We start from the raw sequence: 23,530 nt of genomic DNA on the forward strand, positions 1-23,530 counted from the left end.
TTTTCAGCTAGACTTACAAAACTTCACATTATTTTCAAGCAGCCAGTCCTTTTGTGTAACATCATCTGTATCAGACAGATCACAAGAGAAGTCTCAGTAAATATCTGAACATGTTAAATAGCTTCATATCCCTGTCAACTTACCTGGCTTATAAGTTATTCCTGGGGGGAAGAGGAATCCCTGCTGGGCTGCAGCAGCCGCTGCCAATGTCCGCTGGTCGTGTGGAAAAATTGGGATCATGAGCGGAGGCATGTGACCCTGAACCTGCTAAACAAAAGAGAGCCTCTGATCAGAAAAAGCACAAATTTATCTTGACAGGTATTTCTCCAGCACTGATAGTGTTCTTATGTTTCCACAGCCCCACAGAACCTTCTCCTTAATGTAATCCTCACCAATTTCACATTATCACATCAAAGCCCCCCTTAACATTGTTTTCCCTCAGTGTCAAAGGTGTAACAGTCTCCGTGAACTGCACTTTATCCCGCTTCTTGCTGATTTTTTTTATTATTCCTTCTGTTTACATTCCGTTGCACAAAAAGAAATCAACATTTTAATATACTATAGATTCATATTGAGAAAAGAAAAAAGTGGCTTACATTTGTATTAGTCTTTCAAATTTGTATTTCTCTTTGGGAGCTTAGATATCACAGTGACAAACACTTTAAAGGCAGCCTAATATCTAAAGAGCTATTTTAATCTTCATATTTTAACATATTTAGGATAGGTAATTTTATTTCGGAGATCTTTCGCTATTGTATTGCTAGTATATATGCCAACAGTTCAGGTATGTTATTTCAAAACCTCACCACAGTATGTTAGTCGCCTAGACAACACCCCATCTCTTAAGATTTAAAGCTACAACATCTTGGCTCCCAATTAAACTAATATCCTTCACCATACACACCTCGCTGTAACATATAAATTGCTTGTCTGTCTAAGCAGTTTTACAGCTTTATGCACTATCATGTAGCTCAGTAATTATGGAGTTGTATTCAGAGAGCATTTCAGAATAAATCCTACTATATCAAATTTCATTTGACCTTAATAAATGTATCAAAGAGCGCAAACATGCAAAAGCAGAAAATTCTTCACCTTATATCAGCATTTGTATTCCACATATAGAAAATGAGAGACGTGACATTAACATGTCTGTTAAATTCATATTTTAATTTCCTGGTTTCTTTATTTATGCTATACATATATCACAGACACTGGATGGGATCACATGGAGTTTTTGTCTATCCCCCAAGCCCCAATAGTACTGAAGGCTTTGATTACAGCATTTTTCTGATTAGTAAAAAAGTAAACAGATAACGGTTTAAATATCAAAACCAGGAAGTGCAGAAAGGCATTCTTTTTCCAGTCAGAAAGAATTTTTGCCCTCTTATCCTGCCATAAACGGGTGGCATGAAATACTATTAAAAAGTTAAACTAAACTTCAAGTGATTTCTTTTTATTTTAATTCCTAAAAACTTTTTTTTTGGTCAAATCCCATATGTTGACCTATGACATTGTTTAAACAGTGCCAAATTTTCTTGTCATATTCCTTTCCTTTCACAACCACTGATGCAGTGCAGAAATGCTACTGTGTGTCTATGAGGGTTAATTTACCAACAACTCTTCTCTGGGGAAAGCCCTAAGATGTAGGTTAATAAAGGTCACTCAAAAAATAAACACTTTACAGTATTTTTCTGAATCCATTTCTCAGGAAAATCAACTTATAATAAAAAGGTCTTTGTGCAATTACTGCCATGGCACTGGGGCGTGAAAGAAACCAGCTTTGAGCAGCTATTTCTTTCATTTTAGCTGAGGTAAGCCTGGTTGTGAACGTTAGCTATGAGCTTAACTTGGTTAAATTGGAGTTGATCCCCATGTGCCCAGTACCAGCCTTTAACTTCTGATTTAACGGTGCTAATTTTGTGTATGATGCTAGTGCATACTGGCCCAGAATGTATGCAACAAGTGAAAACAATAACAGTGTCTGATGGGGGAATACAGCTACAGCATCTGGAAAGCATTTAACACAATGTGTTTTACAATTACTTACAGTACTTTCCAAGTAGATACTAATCAAAATGATCCAGGCTCTGTGATAGCTCCCTCCCGGTCACTAGTAGCAGAAAGTCTCCCCAGGGTGTTGCAACAGTGTAAGGCGCCCACAAACTCCTCTCCACCAGGGGGCTTCAGGGTGCCAGCACAGGCACAAAAGAAGACAGCATTGACCAGGGTGGGAACGGGGTTAGAGCATGCATTGATTCAGCACATCCACTAGGCAGCCTCTGTTGGTGGGGCTCCTACGGAAGTCATGTCCGATGGGTTTTATTTGCAGATCTGTCAATGACTTGCTAAATTACCTTAGATAAGCTACTTAGGCTAACATTTTCTAAAGTGACCAATAACTTTTGGGTGCTTCAATCTTTGGGTGCACTATTTAGGACACCCAGGTATCTCAAGTTGAGTGCCCAAAAACTGGGGCACCCAAAATTAGTCTTTCACTGAGCCTCTCCATGCCTCAGTATCACTTTTTGTCACAAAACCTACTGCACAGCAGGCAAGTGAAGTTCAAGTAATAAGAGCCCAATACTGCCCCCCCCCCCATTGATTTCAATGGGAATTTTCTTTCTGAGATGGATTGGGCTCCAAATATTTTTAAATATTTTTGAGATGCCCCAAATGAAAAGGACTAGATAACTATAAATTATTATCATTGTATGCTCTGGCTATCCTTTATAATCATTACTTAAAATATTCCTTGAATACTGGCCTGATCATACCCAGTGTCAATCAGCATAGCTCCATTAACTTTAATGGTTTACATCAAGATTGTTAGTCTCATGCGGACTGAAAAGTGTTTACTGAATGGCAAAAATATCCCATATTTTACTTAGGACACATATAGGGTGACCAGATGTCCCGATTTTATAGGGACAGTCTCGATTTTTGGGTCTTTTTCTTATATAGGCTGCTATTACCCCCCACCCCCGTCCCGATTTTTCACATTTGCTGTCTGGTCACCCTAGACACATATCAAATACTATTTCTGAGAAAACTCCGTGGTCTTCCCTTTATACCATAACATTTACAAACTGTGCTCTTGCCTGTTTTCTAGACATCCTGAGACTTCTAAACTCTCTCGTACCTAAATCTAACGGTGCTGGTTACACAAACATTCAGTGATGGTTTCACCAAGAATTATTTTACAAATAGTTGTCATTATGCTTAGTACACATCAACTGTAAAGCACAGATGAATATTAAAGATATAGTGGATACACTGTGATGACTGATCAATTAGTTTTTATAGAACTAAAGAGTAAGCCAAAAAAAATACACTATATACTCCTAGTGCCTCTCAAGTTTGTTTGGTTGGTTTTGGGTGGGGAGAGAGGGTGGAATAGTGTACTTCATAAAATTAGCTACATTCCTAGAAATTTTAATGGCTAGACTGTTCTTCGGGTCTTTCTAAAAACCAAGACAGCAGCAGATGCATGAAAAACAAACTCTGGCTCTTCCCATTCGTAAAAATTGTGTATTGTTGTATCGACACTTTCCTCTTTTGTCTCTTCTCTGCTAAATTGTTGATGATGCCATTTTTTGCCATCTGCCCTAGAGCTTCATTAAAGATACATGAATGGACTAACTGGCCTGATATCTTGTGAGGAACAGGTGCTATTGTTTGTCCCCAAAGACTTGCACTAAAGATCTGACTCAAAATACTTGAGAAAGAGCATCTGCAGCAGTCAGTCAGAGAGTAACTTGGCAGGGATCTTGCTATGTGCTAATATGCAAACAGAGTGACACTCAGGGGGACTAATTTTCTCTTTCATGAAGATTATTTAACTTTTTTGAGATGGGCAATAAATGTTTGTATCTGAACAATTCTCTTTAATGTCTTTCGCTGAGCTGTATAAGTGAATCGGATGGGTCCTGAAAGCAATTCTTTTCAATATTTTGATCAACAGAAATAAAACATGGATATACTTTCATTTTCAAAGTAACCTTACATAAGATCATTTCTAAGGAACAATAAAACAAGCAATTTGTCTATACTGACTTGTTTCTCTATGACAATTTTAAGACTGTATTTGGATGTAATAAATGGAGTACGTTTTATTAAATATCCAAAGCCACCAAGTTATAGAAATATTAGCCAGTATCATAACATGGTTTTAATGTATCACACAACTCTTATAATTCTTGGGAATAGCTAACAATATTAACTAGTGTGAGGTCAAGAAGCAACCTTGGTTGGAAACAACCTTGATTTGCTCAAGAATCACCGGTGGATTTTGTTCTCCCTGGAAGAGTAAGGGCTGGTGACTAACATGATAAAGAGTGTCATGTTTTGTATTGTCCCATGGAGTGATAGGAATACCAGTCACAGAAGAAGCTGGCTACGACAATCCTCTCAGCTACAGTCATTGATGCTTAGCGTTGTACACAGAAGGAGAAAGCTAAGGATTACAAAAGGGACATGGCATGAAAGCATAATTGCTTGAGTGAAAATTCTCTGCCTTCTTGAATCAGGAACCAAGCACGTTTCATGAGAGCTGAGATGCGATTTGTGCTCTAAACTAAAAAACCATGTTTCAACACATACAAATCAAGTGTATTTCTACTCAGTTTGTTAGTCAAGAACTGGATTGGAAACTGTATTCTGGAAAACTTTTGCTAACTGCTAGATGAGATGCTTATTTGGAGTTCCATTATACCTCCTCCATGAGCAGAAAGGAAAGGTGCTATTTTGTACAAATAAAAGCACCTCATCAAGTAATATTAGATTCACAAAAGAAAGGATAGTCAGAGACAAGTATGGCCTCCTCCTTTTATAAACATCTTAGTTTATCCTATGGTGCCTACATTTTGCAGTTTGTATAGTATGTAAGATCACAGATTTTGGTAAGACCTCTCAAACTATAAAATGGAATACAATGACTAAGCATAACCATGTATGTTAACCTTAAAACAGGGGCTCTCAAACTTCATTACACCGTGACTCCCTTCTGACAACAAAAATTACTACACGACCCCAGGAAGGGGGACTGAAGCCTGAGCCCACCCGAGCGCCACTGCCCTGGGTGGGATGGGGGGGGGGCAAAGTCCAAGCCTCACCTGCTCTGAGTGGGGGACAAGGGCTGTAACCTGAGCCTTAGCGCCTAGGGCTGAAGCCCTTGAAGCTTCAGCTTAGACCCTGGGCGGTGGGGCTCAGGGTTCAGCTCCAGGCCCCAGCAAGTCTAAGCCAGCCCTGGTGACCCCATTAAAATGGGGTCATGACCTACTTTGGGGTCTCAACCCACAATTTGAGAAGCGCTGCCTTACAGAATCTTCTCCAGTTACAAACCCTCTCCATGTGATGTACATTTCTTTGGACCTCATGCTCCCCTCTACATCCGTGCTTGAAACAAAGCCTCCACCTGCAGAACCCCTACCTGCAGAAAGAGGCAGAGTCATCTTCATGGCTTCCTGTCCCCTTCTCCCCATCTCTGTGGAAGTCTCTCTAAAAGGGAGCTTCATAGTCTCCAAATTTGGAAAGGAGTGTGGTAGAGGGACGGGGAGTTCAAGATTCTTATTTTCATTCTCCCCAAACCTGCTGGAGAAACCTGCAAAAATGAATTCTGTGATCTTTACTAATATGTGCTATCTTCACCATGGAGCCTTCCTTCGGGAGTAGTAGGTGGACACAGAACATAGCTTCCAGGAGCCAGGGGAGGTGGTGGGGACATTAATGCACACTACTCTTACCTCTGGTTGACTGCAGGGATCTTTTGGTTAAGGGAGCTCAGACTTCTGCAGTGGAAACAAGCCCCACCCTACCTGGCAGTAGAATTCCTAACAAACTCCTCAAGCTGAAATTTGACCAGTTTCCCCTCTCCTACATGGATTATTTTAGCAAAGGGGAGAATAAGGTCCCATGTTTTTTTCTGGATTCTCGTCATGATCTTCACATGATTTTATCCTTTGATAGCTGTTCAATTTCCTTTGCTTTTCACTTGTACGGGACACTGTCATGGAGTAAACAATGCTCTAATTGTCTACAATAACCAAGCATCATTCTTTTTAACCATTTTTCCTATGTCATTATAATCTTTAGGCCAGATCTCTCTCTGGTGCAAATCACCATATCGCCATTGAACACAATGGAGCTGCACCAATTAATGCCAGCTGAGAATCTGACCTTTGAAATGTACTGTACCACAGCATTTGCCTTCGGTATAGGATTTGCACTACTCGCTGTACTTGGAATGGAGAATCCAGAAAACAATGGAAAAACAAGAAAACAGTAAGAGACAAATGTCAAGGATGGTGCCCACTGCATGCAATAGTAATAATGAGTGAGCATCCAAAGTCCCAATTAATACATATAAGGTTAGACCAGGAACACAATTTTTAAAGTATCATCCCACTCTTTTACCCAATTAAGGTTATATTGGGGAGAGTGGGAGAGGTATTTGAGCTACCTGAATAACTGAAAAATGTATTTCCATTAAAATAATAAATACTGCTTGTGATTAGTCTGCTAACCGGTCTATGAGTAATTGTTGAAAGCACACATAAATAGTGAAACACATAACTTTATTTTGCACACATCTAGCTTCCTTAATAGGATGAGTTTTCAAAATTCTTTAGTTTCTTATTCATATACTAGAAAAACTCCCCAGGTAATGGCAGCATACCAAGCAAAAATATGCATCTTCAAAATTTCCAAAATATGTATTTACATGATAGAACATCATAACTCCATCCATCAAGTCAATATTAGTTTTTTAAGCCCTCTTTAGATTTACTTATATGAGAGGTCTTAATAGCACTAACAGAGCTGTTAGTGTCCATTGTGTTAGTAATACATGTTTTTAAATTCCATGTGTACTGTATATATTTACCTAATCTGCATTTTCAAAAGTCTGTATATGTCAGAAAGGGCCATTATATCTATGCTACCATTTCAATTCTTATTTATTTTCATAACTGATACTTTTCTTATTTTTTTTAAAGGAAAGAAATTGAAGAGGTGTTGTAAATTCATTCATATATTTCAATTAGATTAATTTGGTGCTTATGCAAATGAGTGAACAACAATACTGCCTCCTTGAGCGTAGTATGGCATAAGCAGAGAGGCACTTACCCTATGAACACTCATGTATGTGCAAGTCAATGGGTTAAATTGCTTAAAATTACCTCATGTGCTTAAAATTAACCATGCACATATTTGCAGGGTGGGGCCTATGTTTCCTCTGCGCAGCTCTGCGAATGCCCCACAATAAAAAACTGCAACAGAAATCAAACTAGCATCAGATCTTGGTCTCAAGGACTGCCTACTATGTTCAACTACGCAAAAGTACTGTGATGAGAAGAAAGGTCTATTAGGTATTCATTGGTATGCTCCAGTTACTTTGTGCCACTCTGGTGATGCAAAATAGTTGTATTGACCAGTTATAATGGGTTTATGGCTACTTCATATCAACAGAGTAGTGCAAAGTAGCCAGAGCACACTGGGAAATCTGACCTTAGAATTTTCACTTGTGACCGATCCAGAGTTGGAATTAATATCTTCTTTGAATTAATGCTACTCAACATCTAGCCTTCCAAAACATAAAGTTAAAGTATGATCATAGGACCCAATTCTGCAAACATTTACATGAGCAGTCCCTACTCACATGAATGTGACTACATAAGTAAGGACTACTCTTGTGAGGCAGGGACTGCAGAAATAGGCTCAAATAGATGAAAGTGACTTTGTAAATATGATACCCTCCTCATCAAATTTGCTAGCTGTGCATCAAATCTACTGACATAAATGAAAAATAATTTTTCTTTACTTTTTACTCCTGTTAGAATCAAAGAACTACAGGAGAGAGAGATGGATTCTATTCTACCTCATGTAACATCAGTTGAATTGTTCAGTACATTCTAAATGAAGAAATGCTCCTCTTGTGATGATGCATGATCCACAAAGAACACAGTTTGATAATCAGATCCCAGGTTGATTTTATGTGCTTAGCTATTAGGAAAAGATCTTGCAAACTTGAAAAGTGAGAACATTTAATAGGGAATCCATTAAGGAAAATAAATATAGTTACTGAATTTTTAGGCCAACCCTGACTGATCTTTCTCAGCGATGAATTATGAACTGAAGGTTTAAATTCTTGTGGGATTCCATGGACATTATATGTAAAGGCTGCAGTATTGAGCAACAATGATACACCGAGGCAGTGTCATTCTTAATTCCAAATCCTTTTTCTTTTGATAGTTAGTTATATGTGTTGAACTTAAATATCACATATTTGGGGAATTAAATGGGGAGCAATAGAAAAAGTACCACTGAATGCAAGGAAGTAGGTTTTTTTAAGTAACATCTATCATTCCATTTCCATTAGCTTCCTGTTGTAGTGCCCAATTTGTGCCCAGCTATGTGGACATAGCGTATGTGGAAATGCAGGTGTCATTTCAAGATGACTTTATCAAGTTAAAAGTATGATAAATGGTAATTAAATTGTTTAAATTGTCCATGTTTTAAGAAACTCTCACTAGGAGGGAAGGAGAACATCTCTGCTATAAAGAAATTAATAAAACATGTTATGCAAAACTGAATTTATAGTTCATTTGGAATTAGAGATCTACCACCTTTTCAATCCATACAAATGCATAATCTTGTCAATTAAATATTATTGTTAAGGTCTAGTAGTATGTTAAAATCACTTTAAAGTGCAACTAAGGAAAATTCATGTGTGTTTATTACTCCTTAAGGGTCTATTAGTGGGTATTTTATTCAGATTCGGGTTGTAAAATCTGCATAAACTCAGCATATTGTTATCCCCATGTGTGCATTTGTTTGGTTAAAGCATAACAGCAAATCTCAATTTCTGCAACTTCTGGAAAAGTCAAGAGAACTAAAACAGTCTTAATTTTAATCAGATACAAACAGTTATCACTACAGAAGTGAAGAGTTGACTATTATGCAAATCGTCACAGTTAGTGGTCACCAAGCCATCACAGAAGACTGAGCAAGTCAATTATTTCAGATATTTCCAAAGACTAGTGAAGATGTATGTTTCTCATTTCCACCTCGTCTTATTTTCATAGAAATGTGAAAATATTAGTCAATGAACTTAGATTTTTTTTAACAGAAACACCACTACCTGAGCTTATATCCAACATAAATTATGACTTTATTAGTTTTTTTAATGGTAATACCAAAATGTGCAAATTTTTGGACTTCATTCAAATCTCAAGTTGATGAAATAATTCAGTACACAAGTTCTTTTAAACTTTGCAGTTCGTATTAACATTTCAACTTTATTCTCCTAGATCCTCTCTCTGATACAGGGTTCATTTTCTAACAATGACTATCTATTGGATATTAAAATATCCAGTATTAAAAATCAAGCCCGTGCAGGTCAAGTGACTTGCACAGGTCAGTGGCAGAACCTGACCTAAGTGGCCTATGAGCAGGTGCACAACTGGTTCCACGTGGCCTGCACGCAGATCCTTGAGGACCAGTGAACTGGGAGAGTGTGAGCATAGGGGTGGCTCAAAATTATGCACGTCATGCCTTTTCCCCACCAAGGCGGCTGCAAGCTCCATTTCTGCAGTCATTTGCTCCCCTCTGCGCCATTCAGAGTAGGGACGCATCTGGCCCTATGGCTTTAAAAATGTCTAACTCCCTACATAGGGTTAGTATTAAAAATGTACACAAGCCCAAATGTATTACCCAAGAGACGGGCAAAGCTGCATTCTCAGTCTCTGGAAAATACACCTGATTTATGTTTATTTTTTAAAAACAGTAATTAAAGGGAAATAATTTGGGTAAATCACAGACATAATGTTATGGAACGTTAGGATTGAGACACAATTATCATAGGCAGTTAGGTGAAGATAATGCAAAACCTCTTGTGTCTGGAGATCAAAGTCAAATTTGGATACTGATCACATGCAAAAATTAGTTTGCTGGTGTCTCTTTCTGGTACCCTGCATAACCTATCTGACCATCTTTGCTCAAAAGAAGCCCAAAGACTGAAATAACAGGTATGTGTGCAAATTAGGATTGAGGTGGATTGGCACTGCAAACTAACAATTATAGTTTTGGTATTAAGAAATCAGATGTTCCTAACTCCCAATTGTATACTCAGATCATGCCTCTTTCATACACAAGCTATGTTTGGTTCAGGTCAGTGCTACTGGTTCTTTACTTTTCAGACCACTTAAGATACTTGAGAAAAATATTTTATTACTGCTCCCCACACACTAAAATATTATGTATATGTAGTATTGTCTGGTTTTGTACTGCCTGGTTTTACAGCTTTGACTAGTTGTAAAACTGCATAATTCTACTGGAGATCCCTTGAAGTATGCGGTTTTTAGAAATATATAGAAACTGTAAACATTTACCTTTGTACTTTTCATTGTCTGTTTCTTTATGAAAATTAATTTAAAGAGAGCGAGAGAGAAGAAAATAGCTAGGAAATAAGGTAAAATCTAAGAAATTCACATTTAACACAGGCACTTGGTAACCCACCATGTTTTGTGTGTTGCAGCCAGTGCCAGGGATACATCTCCAACATGAATCCACATTGTGGTGCCTTTTCTTGAGAGCAGTATGACGTTGAAGGAGGAGCATAAGCCTTCACTTTGAATTTCCTGGCTTTTACCAGTTTGTGTCAAAACTTCAACGTTATTTAAAGATAGCCCTCAGCTTGTGAATAGACCTTTGCTACGAGTCCCATGATCATATCCCCATTGGCGTGGCATTGTTTTCAAAGTCATAGATATTTTCTTCAGTTCCTCATGACAATCAGCCAGAATCAATAACCCAAAGCTCTGATTCGATTCACTTTCACTCTGCCTGACTAAACAGTTGCTTTACAACTGTACTGTGAGTGTAGTTTCTCTGATGAAATACACAGGCAAATCTACATAGAATTATCGGTCAATAACAATGGACCTTTGTCCAGCTGTGACTATTTCCCCCCCTCAATAGCCAGGCCTTATCTGCTCAGGAAATGCCTGTTTTAACTGACAGGTAGGAGATTAAATCTACAGCTGCCGAAACACAATCTCCGCTCTGTTAGATAGGCTTTCATTGCAAAGCACTACAAACACATAATTTGTTTATGTTGTACCAGCAATCTTTGACAAAGCAGACTGTCTAGCTGAGACAAATGTGGTTAAACCCATTTATTGTATTATTTCTGCTACACAGAACAAGCTCTTAAAATGTAGAAACTAGACAAGGCACAAAGCTCTAGCTGTCTAAAGAAATCAAGAATAGATGACTTCTTGTTACACTAGCCCCCTTTACACAGTAAAGCATGCTCTCTCCTGGAAAACATCCACTGCAATTTCTTTCTCTCTCTCTTTTTTATTTTTTTGAGTGGGTGGTTCAATGACGTTTATATTTTCAGGTTTTAAAGCTGCTTCTTTCTCCCATAGCACCAATAGATATAAAATAAACAAGACAATCAATGGAAGCCTTAAGATTCAGGAAACCAGAGAATATTTTGCAAGGACTACTTTGCAAAACAAGAATGAATTTTCCAGACACACTGGGTCTCATCCTGCAGTGTAATTATTGTTACACTTTTTGCTTTATTTTAGAATAATATTGGTTGCTATTTATTTAAAATAAAAGGTACAGTGAATAAGGGAACTAAGTGTTTATAAATTTGATTTTCCAGATTGAACATTACTTTTTTCCCCAATTAAAAGGCTTGAAAAGAAAACTTTTTTAGCTCTAGTTCCTCATGGCCATATATTACTTTTCTGTAAGTCTCTCTGACAAGAACTAAATCAGCATATACTGGAAATTATAAGGGCCACATCAAGCCTCAGAGGATCCTTAGGAACCCTACAAACATGAGCAGACATACACATACCCTCCTGAGGGGAGAACTGGTCCTGCATCAATCTCTGCTTTCTATATTTAAGACTCTATTCTCCAGCTGATGTCCATGAGTAACTCCAACTTCATCAGGAGTCTCATGCACAAATTGACTGGAGAGATGCACTCAGTGATGGGCTTGTTAAACAATTTCTTTGTGAAATTCAGAATGAGACATTTCCCAGGTATTAGAACGATAGACGTTCACTAAGGGGGTTTAGTCAATAAAAGGATTGTCACTCTAATGTTAATCTGAACTATGAGGAATCAAAATACGAAATGTGGTCAACATTTAAAAGTTTTATCATTCAAGTTATTTCTACCACCCCACACCTCTCCCAGAGCATTCTTCTATGTACTCTTTTGCAATCAGTGTTTTTTTTATTATTATTATTTAATCTTAATCGATTTGCAACATTCATCTCTGGATTTGAGGGGAAGTGGTTCAAGGCTAGCACAGAAGCTGCCACTCAAAACATTCAGTTTGGCATAAAATTAAAAAAGTATGCAATAAACTGGCTAAATCCACAGGGAATCCCTCAAACAGCATGGATAATGAGTGGAATCCATAACAGACGTAAACAAACCGAGAAAGATGTCTGGGGCCAACATCATTATGTAAGATATATGCCCAAGATATATGGACATATATTTGAATGTTCAACTTCAAACTCAGGCTCTATTAGATTGATTCGATCTCAGCGTGGGGTTCAGTTAATAAACAAACCTTGCCTTTGGAAAATATTTGGGACTGGAATTATGTATTATGCCCCTGCCATTTAAAACATGTGGTACTGAGATGCACTCTTACTTTAATGCTTTGTTAAGGCAGGATTGTAAAGAAAATTAGAAATCCACTTTCCTAGGAAACAGATCCAATTTTCAGGTTAAGCGTCACAACTTTTAAAGCAGCTATTATCCAAAACTATATTTCATTCTATGCATTGGGGCATTTGACAAGATTTCACTTTAAAAATTAGAGACCAGTTTGAGTCTTAGGGCTTTGGCTCACACTTCCCATGTTACCCACATTCTCTTAAAGGATGCAACAATAACATTAACAAGTCTTTTTGGTAATTATTAATTTCACTGTAGAAGAGCTTCTTTGCTATGCTTGGCTAGTTAAAAAAAATCATTTTGCTCACCTCAGGGTACAGCATTAGCCTGCATATTTGCTCTTTTCCTTTTTTCCAGGTTTTGTTTAAAAATTCTTCTTAAACCTGGATATTAATCACTGCTCTGAGAGTGAAAGAATTTGCAGGAGTAGCTGAAGTGCCACTTTTTTTTCAAAGTAGGAACTAGTTAGTACTGGCTTTTTTTTTTCTCTGACATTGGAACAGGGAAAAATGAAAGAGATTTAAAGAAAGGAAAGGAGAAAAAATTAATTAAGAGAACAAGAATGAGGGCTGGCCTGGAGGTACAATCACCGTCCAACATGTCATCAGCTCACAAATCGAAGTTCTAGTCTTGGGCTAAACTAGCATGGGATGAGAACAGCCAAAATGCTCAGCCCTGAATAAAAGGAAGCCTCCTGAGTGGGCACATCATGCTAAACCAGGAGCTGCAATGACAGAATCCAGAGGGAGCCAGATCCAGAAGAATGTGTCACCTGATTAATTGTTTTTAAGGATAGCAATAAAGAAAGAAATTGGAGGGCAGAATCTTAAGAGATATGCCCTGCAATGCATGCATGCACAAGACAAGGAGAAGACAAACAGCACTTCTCTTGGCTGGTTCAATTCTAAAGAAATCACACTCACCTTAACATATTGCTGTAAACTACTGTGCTCTGCGCAGGACACACAGTTCTACAGTGAAGGTGAAGTTCTTTCTACTCTTTTAAGTATGAAACACCCTTTTTCTTTTGTTGTGGCTGAATTTCCCAAACAATAGAGACCTCTAGATTTGTTTTGGAGAAGTGAAGTAGGGGATGAAAAAGGTAAAATGTTAAAAAGGGCAGGTAAGTTACAGGGAATGGCCTTACCCTGCTTCTCAATATTTCTTATATTTTAATCCATTTTAATCATTCTATGCCAAAGCTGTTGAATCCTGATGAGAGACAACTCATGGTACTCTCCCAGTGCTCCTGGATCCATCCTCCAGCACTCTTTCCTTGCTGCATTCCCATGCAGTCACTGTTTGAGTTTCTTGGACCCACAAAGCCTTACTAGCACTTAACCTTATTTTGGAGAGACCAAAGAAGATAGTTTGGGCTTGATTCATTTCATGGTTTCTCTGCTGAAAGGAGAAATAAGAATGCCAACTGGACGGGGGTGCTTTCTGTTATATGAAACTGGACCAGAGCAGCAACTCATTTGTCTATCACTCAGCTCCTCATCTATCTCTGATCTTTCTTTCTCCTTCTTTCTTCCCAGCCCCTTTTTTTCTTCTTCTGTTCTATAACCTCCTTCTTTCTCTCTCTCTCTCTCTCTCTCTCCCTCTCCCCCCGTCTCAGTTTCCCTGCAAAACTTCTGGCATTCTCTCTCACTGTATCCCTTGCATATTGAATAAAGTAGTGCACACTTTCTGAGTATGTAAACCTACTCATTCCACATCTGGGGCTGCTGACATATAATATTTGACAAGAAAGGGTACAAGTTACCCCAAATCCTCTCCAAAAGAGTTTTTATGCTCCCCCTCACCTCCCCAAAAAGCACTATCCTTCCAAATTCTGCCACCATGAGCAATAAGAGAAGACCATTATATGTGCATATGGCTGGCTTGCTTTTTGGTTGACTAATGGTGGCAGTCACGAGAAAGGCCCAAGCATACTAGCAAGTGTGGTCAGCTGGAATGTGGGAGGAAATTAGGATGTCCACAAGAATTGAGCCCACAAGATACACCCGTACAAGAGAAGCAAAAATTCAATCAGCCCCATGCTGTTACTATGCTCCTCTCCATGAACACAAGGGCCTCCTGGTATGTGGTGTGCTCCCTCAGACTCCTCTCTTTAGCTGGCTGAATAGTTGCATCCATTTTCCTTTTCCAGGTAGATGACAGCATGTAGTGTAGGATGCACTACAGTTTCGATGACCTTTTTCTGATATATTTTTAGGGCTTCCCCACGTTTCGTTGTGACAACCAGTACCACACAATTGGGACCACAGCAGATATTTGTGCTAGTGTGGCATTCCTGGGATTCTGGGTATGGAATGAACTGATGACAAACATACTGCAAGACTTATTTATGATATTATGTTATGAATAGCAACTGCGATAATGCATATCTTATCCGTATATTTTTTTGGAGAGAAGGCAGTAGGATGGGTCCACTGTGTTCATTTCAGACTTGTTTAAAAAACAGGTCAGATATCTGTATGGATATGATCCCTATTTGCTTTGAATGTTGAATGTTTTGGTTGACTATGTGCTGCACTTCTGACAGCATATCTAATAGAATTCTGTGAGGGGGTCCACAAGCATGTGGACAAGGGGGATCCAACCGATTATAGTGTATTTAGATTTTCAGAAAGCCTTTGACGAGGTCCCTCACCAAAGGCTCTTAAGCAAAGTAAGCAGTCATGGGATAAGAGGGAAGGTTCTCTCATGGATTGGTAACTGGTTAAAAGATAGGAAACAAAGGGTTGGAATAAATGGTCAGTTTTCAGACTGGAGAGAGGTAAATAGTGGTGTCCCCCAGGGGTCTGTATTGGGACCAGTCCTATTCAACATATTCATAAATGATCTGGAAAAGGGGGTAAACAGTGAGGTGGCAACATTTTCAGATGATACAAAACTACTCAAGATAGTTAAGTCCCAGGCTGCGAAGAGCTACAAAAGGATCTCTCAAAACTAGGTGACTGGGCAACAAATGGCAGATGAAATTCAATGTTGATAAATGCAAAGTACTGCACACTGGAAAACATAATCCCAACTATACATATAAAATGATGGGGTCTAAATTAGCTGTTACCACTCAAGAAAGAGATCTTGGAGTCATTGTGGATAGTCCTCTGAAAACATCCACTCAATATGCAGCGGTAGTCAAAAAAGCGAACAGAATGTTGGGAATCATTGAGAAAAGGATAGATAATAAGACAGAAAATATCATATTGCCTCTGTATAAATTCATGGTATGCCCACATCTTGAATAATGTGTGCAGATGTGGTCGCCCCATCTCAAAAAAGATATATTGGACTTGGAAAAGGTTCAGAAAAGGAAGACAAAAATGATTAGGGGTATGGAACGGCTGCCATAAGAGGAGAGATTAATAAGACTGGGACTTTTCAGCTTGGAAAAGAGACGACTAAGGGGGGGATATGATAGAGGTCTATAAAATCATGGCTAGTGTGGAGAAAGTAAATAAGGAAGTGTTATTTACTCCTTCTCATAACACAAGAATTAGTGGCCACCAAATGAAATTAATAGGCAGCAGGTTTAAAACAAACAAAAGAAAGTATTTTTCCACACAATGCACAATCAACCTGTGGAACTCCTTGCCAGAGGATGTTGTGAAGGCCAAGACTATAACAAGGTTCAAAAAAGAACTAGGTAAATTCATGGAGGATAGGTCCATCAATGGCTATTAGCCAGAATGGACAGGGATGGTGTCCCTAGCCTCTGTTTGTCAGAAGCTGTGAATGGGTGACAGGGGATGGATCACTTGATGATTACCTGTTCTGTTCATTCCCTCTGGGGCACCTGGCATTGGGCACTGTTGGAAGACAGGATACTGGGCTAGGTGGACTTTTGGTCTGACCCAGTATGGCCATTCTTATGTTCTTATACGCATCACCGAGATCACCATCCCAGAGCTGGAAGGCAGCATATGCATGTGAAATAGTACAATGCAATGGTGTTTCTCACACCACAGCCATATCATCTCAGAATTCTTACTGTACTCTTCCAATTAACCTCCAATTGTTATTGGTTCTCTCTCATGGAATTCTGGACTGCATTCATATCACCCATTCTTTTTTCCACACTTACCATCTGACTAAGCCTGTGCTGATACTACCATCTGCCATAACTTGCGAGCTACGCATAACAATAATCTTTCCCATCTAAGCTGCCTGCCATGGTTACTGGAAATCTGCTGTGTGTCGCATTCCCAACAGCTCTAAAGGAAGGTGCTTTTAAGTAGTTATCAGTAAATATTGGCTCTTTATAGTGAACATCCACCTTCATTGAAATTATAACCATTGGTTGCTGTTAACACTGTACCCTGTTCTCCAATCAAATCCATATGAATTTGGAGTTTACACTTGTCAGTGTTAGAGTGATGATTGGAATAAGTTCGCTTCATTCCTACTCAGGGCCGGCTCTAGGCACCAGCAAAACAAGCTGGTGCTTGGGGCGGCACATTTTTAGGGGCGGCATGGCCGGCGCCAGAATGCCGCCCCTAAAAATGTGCCCTGGCCGCCCTAGCTCACCTCCGCTGCCGCTCGCGCGCCGCTACTCGCCCTCCCTCCCAGGCTTGAGAGCCTGGGAGGGAGGGGGAGAAGCGGCGCCCGCGCCGCGGCCACTCGGAGTCTCCCCCTCCCTCCCAGGCTCTCAAACCTGGGAGGGAGGGGGAGATCCCGAGCAGCCGCGGCGCGCGAAACAGTTGTTTCACGCGCCGCTGCTCCCCCTCCCAGGCTTGAGAGCCTGGGGGGAGGAGTTAGGGCTGGGGATTTGGGGAAGGGGCGGAGTTGAGGCGGGGCCGGGGGTAATTAAAAAACTGGGGGGGGGGGCAAAATTGTTTTTGCTTTGGGCGGCAAAAATCCTAGAGCCGGCCCTGTTCCTACTGCACAGGGAACAAGCAACCCACCCTAGTTATTTCACACAACTTTGTCAGAAAATATATCTGAGGTAAAAAGCTGTCAGATCACCATTCACCGATTATGCCTTTTCAACAGAGTTAGCATGTTAATATATTCTCTTTTCTCAACTCTTCTGAAATCAGAAATAAAGCATTTAAAAACAATATTAATGTAGAGATTCAGTAGCATATAATGGAGATAGAAATTACTTGATGCCTTTGCCTTTCTTCACAAAAGCTAAAGCACACCTTTCAAACAAGATTAAATACACCTTTAAGACTGCATAATTTTATTTTATTTAAATAACATTGGTTTTAGGAACAGATTTACAGTAAACAAACTTTTGCTAGGGACCTGATTCTCATCTCACTTAGATGAGTGTAAGTGAGGAGTAACTCATCTGAAGCCTGTAAAGCTGCAAGAAGATCAGAATCAGGCCATAAACGTATTTTTAAAGCGTTAAGTATATTAATACTTCAACAGATTCAAGAATACCAGTGTAAACACAGCAATGCAACAAGTTAAACATTTAAAATAAATTTGATAGTATGTTCTATGCCAATCAAAGTCTTAGTCAGACCACCCATAGGGGAAAAAATAAAACTCTCTGCATTGTTTGCAATAATATGGAAGGAAATTTAGTGTATATTCTCTTCTTCCTGTATTTTTCAGCTAGATTAAGCTGTTGTCTTCACAATTGCCTCCCAGCTGCTGTGACTTGTGAAAACAACAGACCCTGCTCTGTTGTCTGCAGAAAGCCTGGATTGTTATGAGTAACTTTATTGCAGGCACATGAGTGTGTTAAGACTTTAAAACACGCTCAAATGTCATGTGCACACCCACTGACGGGCAAGAATAATTATGAAAAAACAAGAATTCTATGTCTATGAAACAGTGTCAGACAAAATGGGCCATTCATTGTGTTCCTTTGGGAATGCTTGGACTCTCTAGCCAGAAAACAAAAAAGGCACTTTTTTCCTCCCGTAGGCTGAATGCTTAGCTTTGCCATCTGAGCCCTAAGTAAACACGGACCCCCTCTCTAACTACTGGCTGGCCCGCACACAGTAAAAAGTATTAATGCCCCCCTTTTTTCCAGCAGTCCCCTCTGTGTAGGCTGCGGCCAATGTAAAGTCAATGCAAAGACAAAACAGTTTGCCTAACATTAGTAAAAGAAAACATAACTCTCGTACAGTCTGAAAATCCCTCTGACACAGAGGTTTTATTTTAAGACCTATCCCCTCTGTCCTTCTGCATGTTACCGTAGCTACTGTTAATTCTTTTAGCAGGCAATAACTGCTGTCTGCTGCTAAATTACAGAGGAACAGAATTGTGTGCAGCTGTTTAAAGTTATCTACTTTATAAGGTTGCCTACTTCTTTACTGTCCCAGGTTCAAAATTTCATTTGTCTCCCTATCAGAATCTGTTTGCATCATAAAAGGGCTATTCCAAATGAAACTCCAACTCAGCTCAATAATCGGTTCACTCTGATACCAAATTTTCACCACAGGTTTAATGAGGAGACAGTCCCTTCTGGCCTGATTTTAACAAGTGCATCGAATCTCATAAGGATAGTGATAAATTACAACAAGCTAAAAACTTTTTCAGATTGTTTAAATGCATAATTAATGTATTAGATATTCTTTTGACCAAAGTGATTATTTAAACTAAGCATCCATATTTATCTCTACATCATCTTTTGGGTTAGTACCGATCTGGTGCATTTGACTAAGTGAGGTGACTTTCAATTCACAATAAAATCTGGGTAAATTACTGTCAATATGTTCTGATGTTCACATTGAAGTTAATAGCACAACTCCCATTGACTTCAATGAACAGAATCCTCACCTTATCTTGTTAGATGTAAAAAGGGCAGATTCATCTCTTGTTTTAAGAATGAATTTTCAGGCAATTGTGTGTGTGTGGGGTGGGCTCCTCTGTGAGGGTTTTTGTGAGTTTTGGTTTGTTTGCTTGTTTAAGGTAACATGTCCTTTCTCTCACCATGCCCATCACAAGCTAGGGAAATTGAAAAGCAGAAAGGCAAGGCTGTGTGAAAGTCCAAGCATGGAGCGTATGAACTTTATAGCCATCCATGAAAGGGCTGCCATATTCCCCACTAAGCCCTCTTATTCTGCATACAATTTAATTGTGCCCATTGGGTTATGTGGATTTTGATAATGAAATGCTGTTTTAGCACTAGCCACTAGATTGTAAAGTCTTCAAGGCAGACACTGTGTCTTATTTGTACACACAAAGCAATAACACAAGGGGCCCCTGATTCTGAATAGGGACTCTACCACAATGCACATAATAATAGGGGGTAATCATGAATGACCTGGATTCAAACTCAAACCTGGTGTAATTCAGTTGAATTCCATTGGGCTATATCAAAGAGAGATGTGCCCTGCTATGTGCCTCCCCTTTCCTAGAATCTAAAGGAGACCAGTTTCAGAGAGTTCCTTGACTGTTAGTTTGAGCATCCTGAGCTATCCTCAGACCTAGGTCTTCAAAGCGGAAACATGATGTACTATCCACTGAACCATCAGGCTAGTCATGAATTTGTTTTAACAATCCAACAACATCACCATTTCTCATTCATCCACTTAGCTTAATTTTCCTACCATCACTTTCATTGCTGAGGTTGTCTCTATTAAGCCATTTTTTGTGCATCATTAACTTTTAACCAGGCATCGATAGCTTTATTGTTTAAATTGCGTATGACTTTATTTAACGTCAGCATTTCTTCTGGCTCCTGACAAGAAGTCACATTTTATAACTAATTAAATTGATCCCTGGGAAGCAAAAGCCACTAAACGGAATTATTCGAAACCGAGTGTCAATATATTAAATCAAAGGGCTAATGAGTTGGGTCACTGCTTCTTTTATCTAAAGGCTATAGCAGAATAGGATTCATATCATCCTCTATTTTCTGCTTTAACAATCAATTTTATTTAAACCAAAGGCGGCTAATTAATAAATTTAGATCTAGCTGTAAATAATACATTTTAGCCTGTTTTAAAACTGGAATAAATTTTAAGGTCATTTTAAGTGGGAAAATGCACTGTGTTGATATAAGCTGCACTTCTGAGTTGCCATGGTGCACGAGTGCTCCTACTAGGTCATAGGAAGCATCCACAGTGATCTAAAAGGTGTTTTCTAAGTAAACGATTTTGAGAACTTTTTATCTTTCAACTATTTCCATTCTGGGTGTAAATCAAGAACAACATTTGCCTCTCGGAGCTGACAATACCGCCTAACGAAAGTGATTAAGCAATGACTAAATTTGTCATGTCAGCTTTTCCTATAGCTCTTGCAGCTGCTGAGTAATATTTTGGATGCATTCAGTATTTACATCTGGACACTACTTTTAAAATTCATCACCTAATAATTCATACCACTCACTTATTAGTCATAGTTCAGTTTCCTTTGACTAAATGTTTGTAGATGGTTCAAGAAAGCTATCTTTTCTAAAGTTGTCTTCAACTAATCCAATTATGTCCAGACTGTTTAGAAATCATGTTTGATGATCTCTTACCCTTCCAAAAAAAAAAAAAAAAAGCTTTTACCTGTAAGTTGTTTTGATTGAGATCCAGTCAAGTTTTCATACCTTATTTAGGTGTTCACTATGGTATATCAGAGAAAGCTTTTTGACTCTTCCCTTACATTTAAAAATTATCATATAATTATGCTTGTATAAAAAAGAAACTGGGTAATTAATCAACAAAGGCTAGATTATCATGGCCCTTTTTGGCAGTGCATGGGAGCAAGAGTAAGGAGGATCGAGGGTCCTACCTTGTACCCAGCTCAGCTTGTGATCCCATGCCCAATACTGCAAGTAAGTTGGAAGGTAGTGGGAAATATGAGAGTACGGGCTCCTGCTCATCTGCTAAAGTAGCTGGCCATGCACATAGGTGGGAGTAAATTGATCCACAAAAAGTCGGGGGGAGAGGGCAAGTAATTTACTTTCTCCCCCACAGCAAAGAGGGAGCAGGGGAGGAATGGTGACACTCTGAGTTCTCCAGTCTGGTCTTGGGGGCACACAGCTATGCATTGCCTCTTACTCAGGTCAGGTTGTAAAATTACAATCTAGCCCCAAGCAAATATCTAAACAATCATTTAAAGCAAGGCTGTGATTGTTAGTGGTTACTTTAACACATAATAGTCTGTTAAAAATAGGATGGCTTCACTGTCCCTCTAAAGCTTGGTTTTGTAGATTTACCACTAAGATCAAATGCATCACAAGGAACACCACAGATGTTTTTTAAAAACGCATGTTCTTGTACCCACATATCATTTTTCAAACATTAATTTAGGGTTTTTCTGCAGGCACAGTGCTTCCCTTTCAAAACAACTTTAAATAGTCACTTTTATCCATTTATAAATGTATGTGTTTTGGAGGGTCAAGCACATGCTGTTGTTTCACACCACAAATGTTTTCCTACATTTCCAATGGTTACATGTCACGAGAGTGCTTGACCCCACCATACAGAATCATTCAGTATGTGGGGGAAACCACAAATACTGCTGTACCTGTGGCTGGCACAAGATCATTTAAAATGGAAGTTCATTTCAAAAGCAGGTTTTGTAAAAATAACCCATTTTCACCTAAGAACGTTAGTTAATCATGGACTCTTTTAAAAGATATACTGTTGTCTTTTTCCTTCCATAATGTATTTTCTTTAAAAGTCATGCAACATTTCAAAGTAGGCTAGACTAATACTGTCCATTAATTAGAACAGTTTTCAGGTCAGACAATGTGATGCTATGACTAACATCTGTTGAATTCCTACCATTTTTCCCCTTACACTCAGATTCCTAGAGTAAATTTTCATTTTGGTGCAAACACACAAGTTCTACACACTGTCATACATGACTATCCACAAGAACACACACACTGGCTTGTAGGGAAAGAAGTAGTGGTGCTTTTAAAAGAAAAGCTTCACAAAACTTGGTTGTTGCTGGCAGAGTTGTAGCACAGTTTCCCTGTACAGCAGCTACAGTGATTATTATTATTATTATTATTATTACTATTTTGTCTAGGAATTGTTTCAGAACCATGTTATGAAACTGTGCCGTCTCTTTATCTAAAATGTAGCCTAAGTCTAAGGGCAGGTCTGCACTACCGCTTAAGTCAATGTAACTTACGTCGCTCAGAGGTGTGAAAAAGCCACCACTCTGAACAATACAGGTTACATGAACGTAAAGTGTTGTCCACACTGTGCTATGTGCACAGTGCGGCTGCGCTGATGTAGCGCAGTTGTGTAGACTAACCCTAAGATATAACGTATGGGGATGTACTAGAAATAAATACATTGAAATTTAGGATTAGATTAATTGGCGGACGGAACAAAATCTGCCCATGCTAATCAAGGAAACCATGCTACAACTCTGCTAGTAGCAGCTGTGTTTAAACACAGTTGTATATAGTAAAGAACTTATCTCACTGAGGAAAAGGCCCAAAGTCCAATTTGTCATTGATTTCAGTGACAACAGTAGCATGAAAATGTCTATGGGTGTCTAGGCTAGTGTACTGTTGTTCTAATATAGTATGGCTCCTTTTACACTAGCCAGCTAAATTGGATTAAAATGCTGTTTGGGCAATATTAAGTTTAAAGCATGGCAAAATCTGTTGGATTTTTTTTTAAATTTAAACTAAGCTGCCCAGCAAAGATCCTGGTGATATATATATATGGTAAAAATTCAAAACACTGACGACTAGTGTTCTTCATCTTTTTTAAAATTTTTCTTTTTTTTGGTCAGATGCTGAATAAAAGCATGGACAATAACAACTCTTATCGCAGAAAAATAACCACTCGCTAACATGTTAAAGTAAATTTGCCTGAAAAGAATTTTTGCTGTTGTTCCACTGGTATGCCATTGCTGACAGTATATCCCTGTGGAAAGAAGCTTACTGATG

At 38.9% G+C, this 23,530-nt stretch overlaps 1 protein-coding gene across 9 annotated transcripts in view; it reads right to left on the reverse strand.

The window, feature by feature from the left end:
* SOX6 (SRY-box transcription factor 6) overlaps positions 1 to 23,530 on the reverse strand; it is a 459,030-nt gene that overhangs the window by 109,512 nt on the left and 325,988 nt on the right. For all 9 annotated transcript variants that reach the window (XM_065404484.1, XM_065404489.1, XM_065404492.1 and 6 more), the window contains one exon: positions 144 to 264. In XM_065404484.1, the coding sequence (XP_065260556.1) occupies positions 144 to 264 (121 nt within the window). The remainder of the gene's footprint in view (positions 1 to 143; positions 265 to 23,530) is intronic.

This window comes from Emys orbicularis, chromosome 4 (genome assembly GCF_028017835.1).
Source record: "Emys orbicularis isolate rEmyOrb1 chromosome 4, rEmyOrb1.hap1, whole genome shotgun sequence".
NCBI lineage: Eukaryota > Metazoa > Chordata > Testudines > Emydidae > Emys > Emys orbicularis.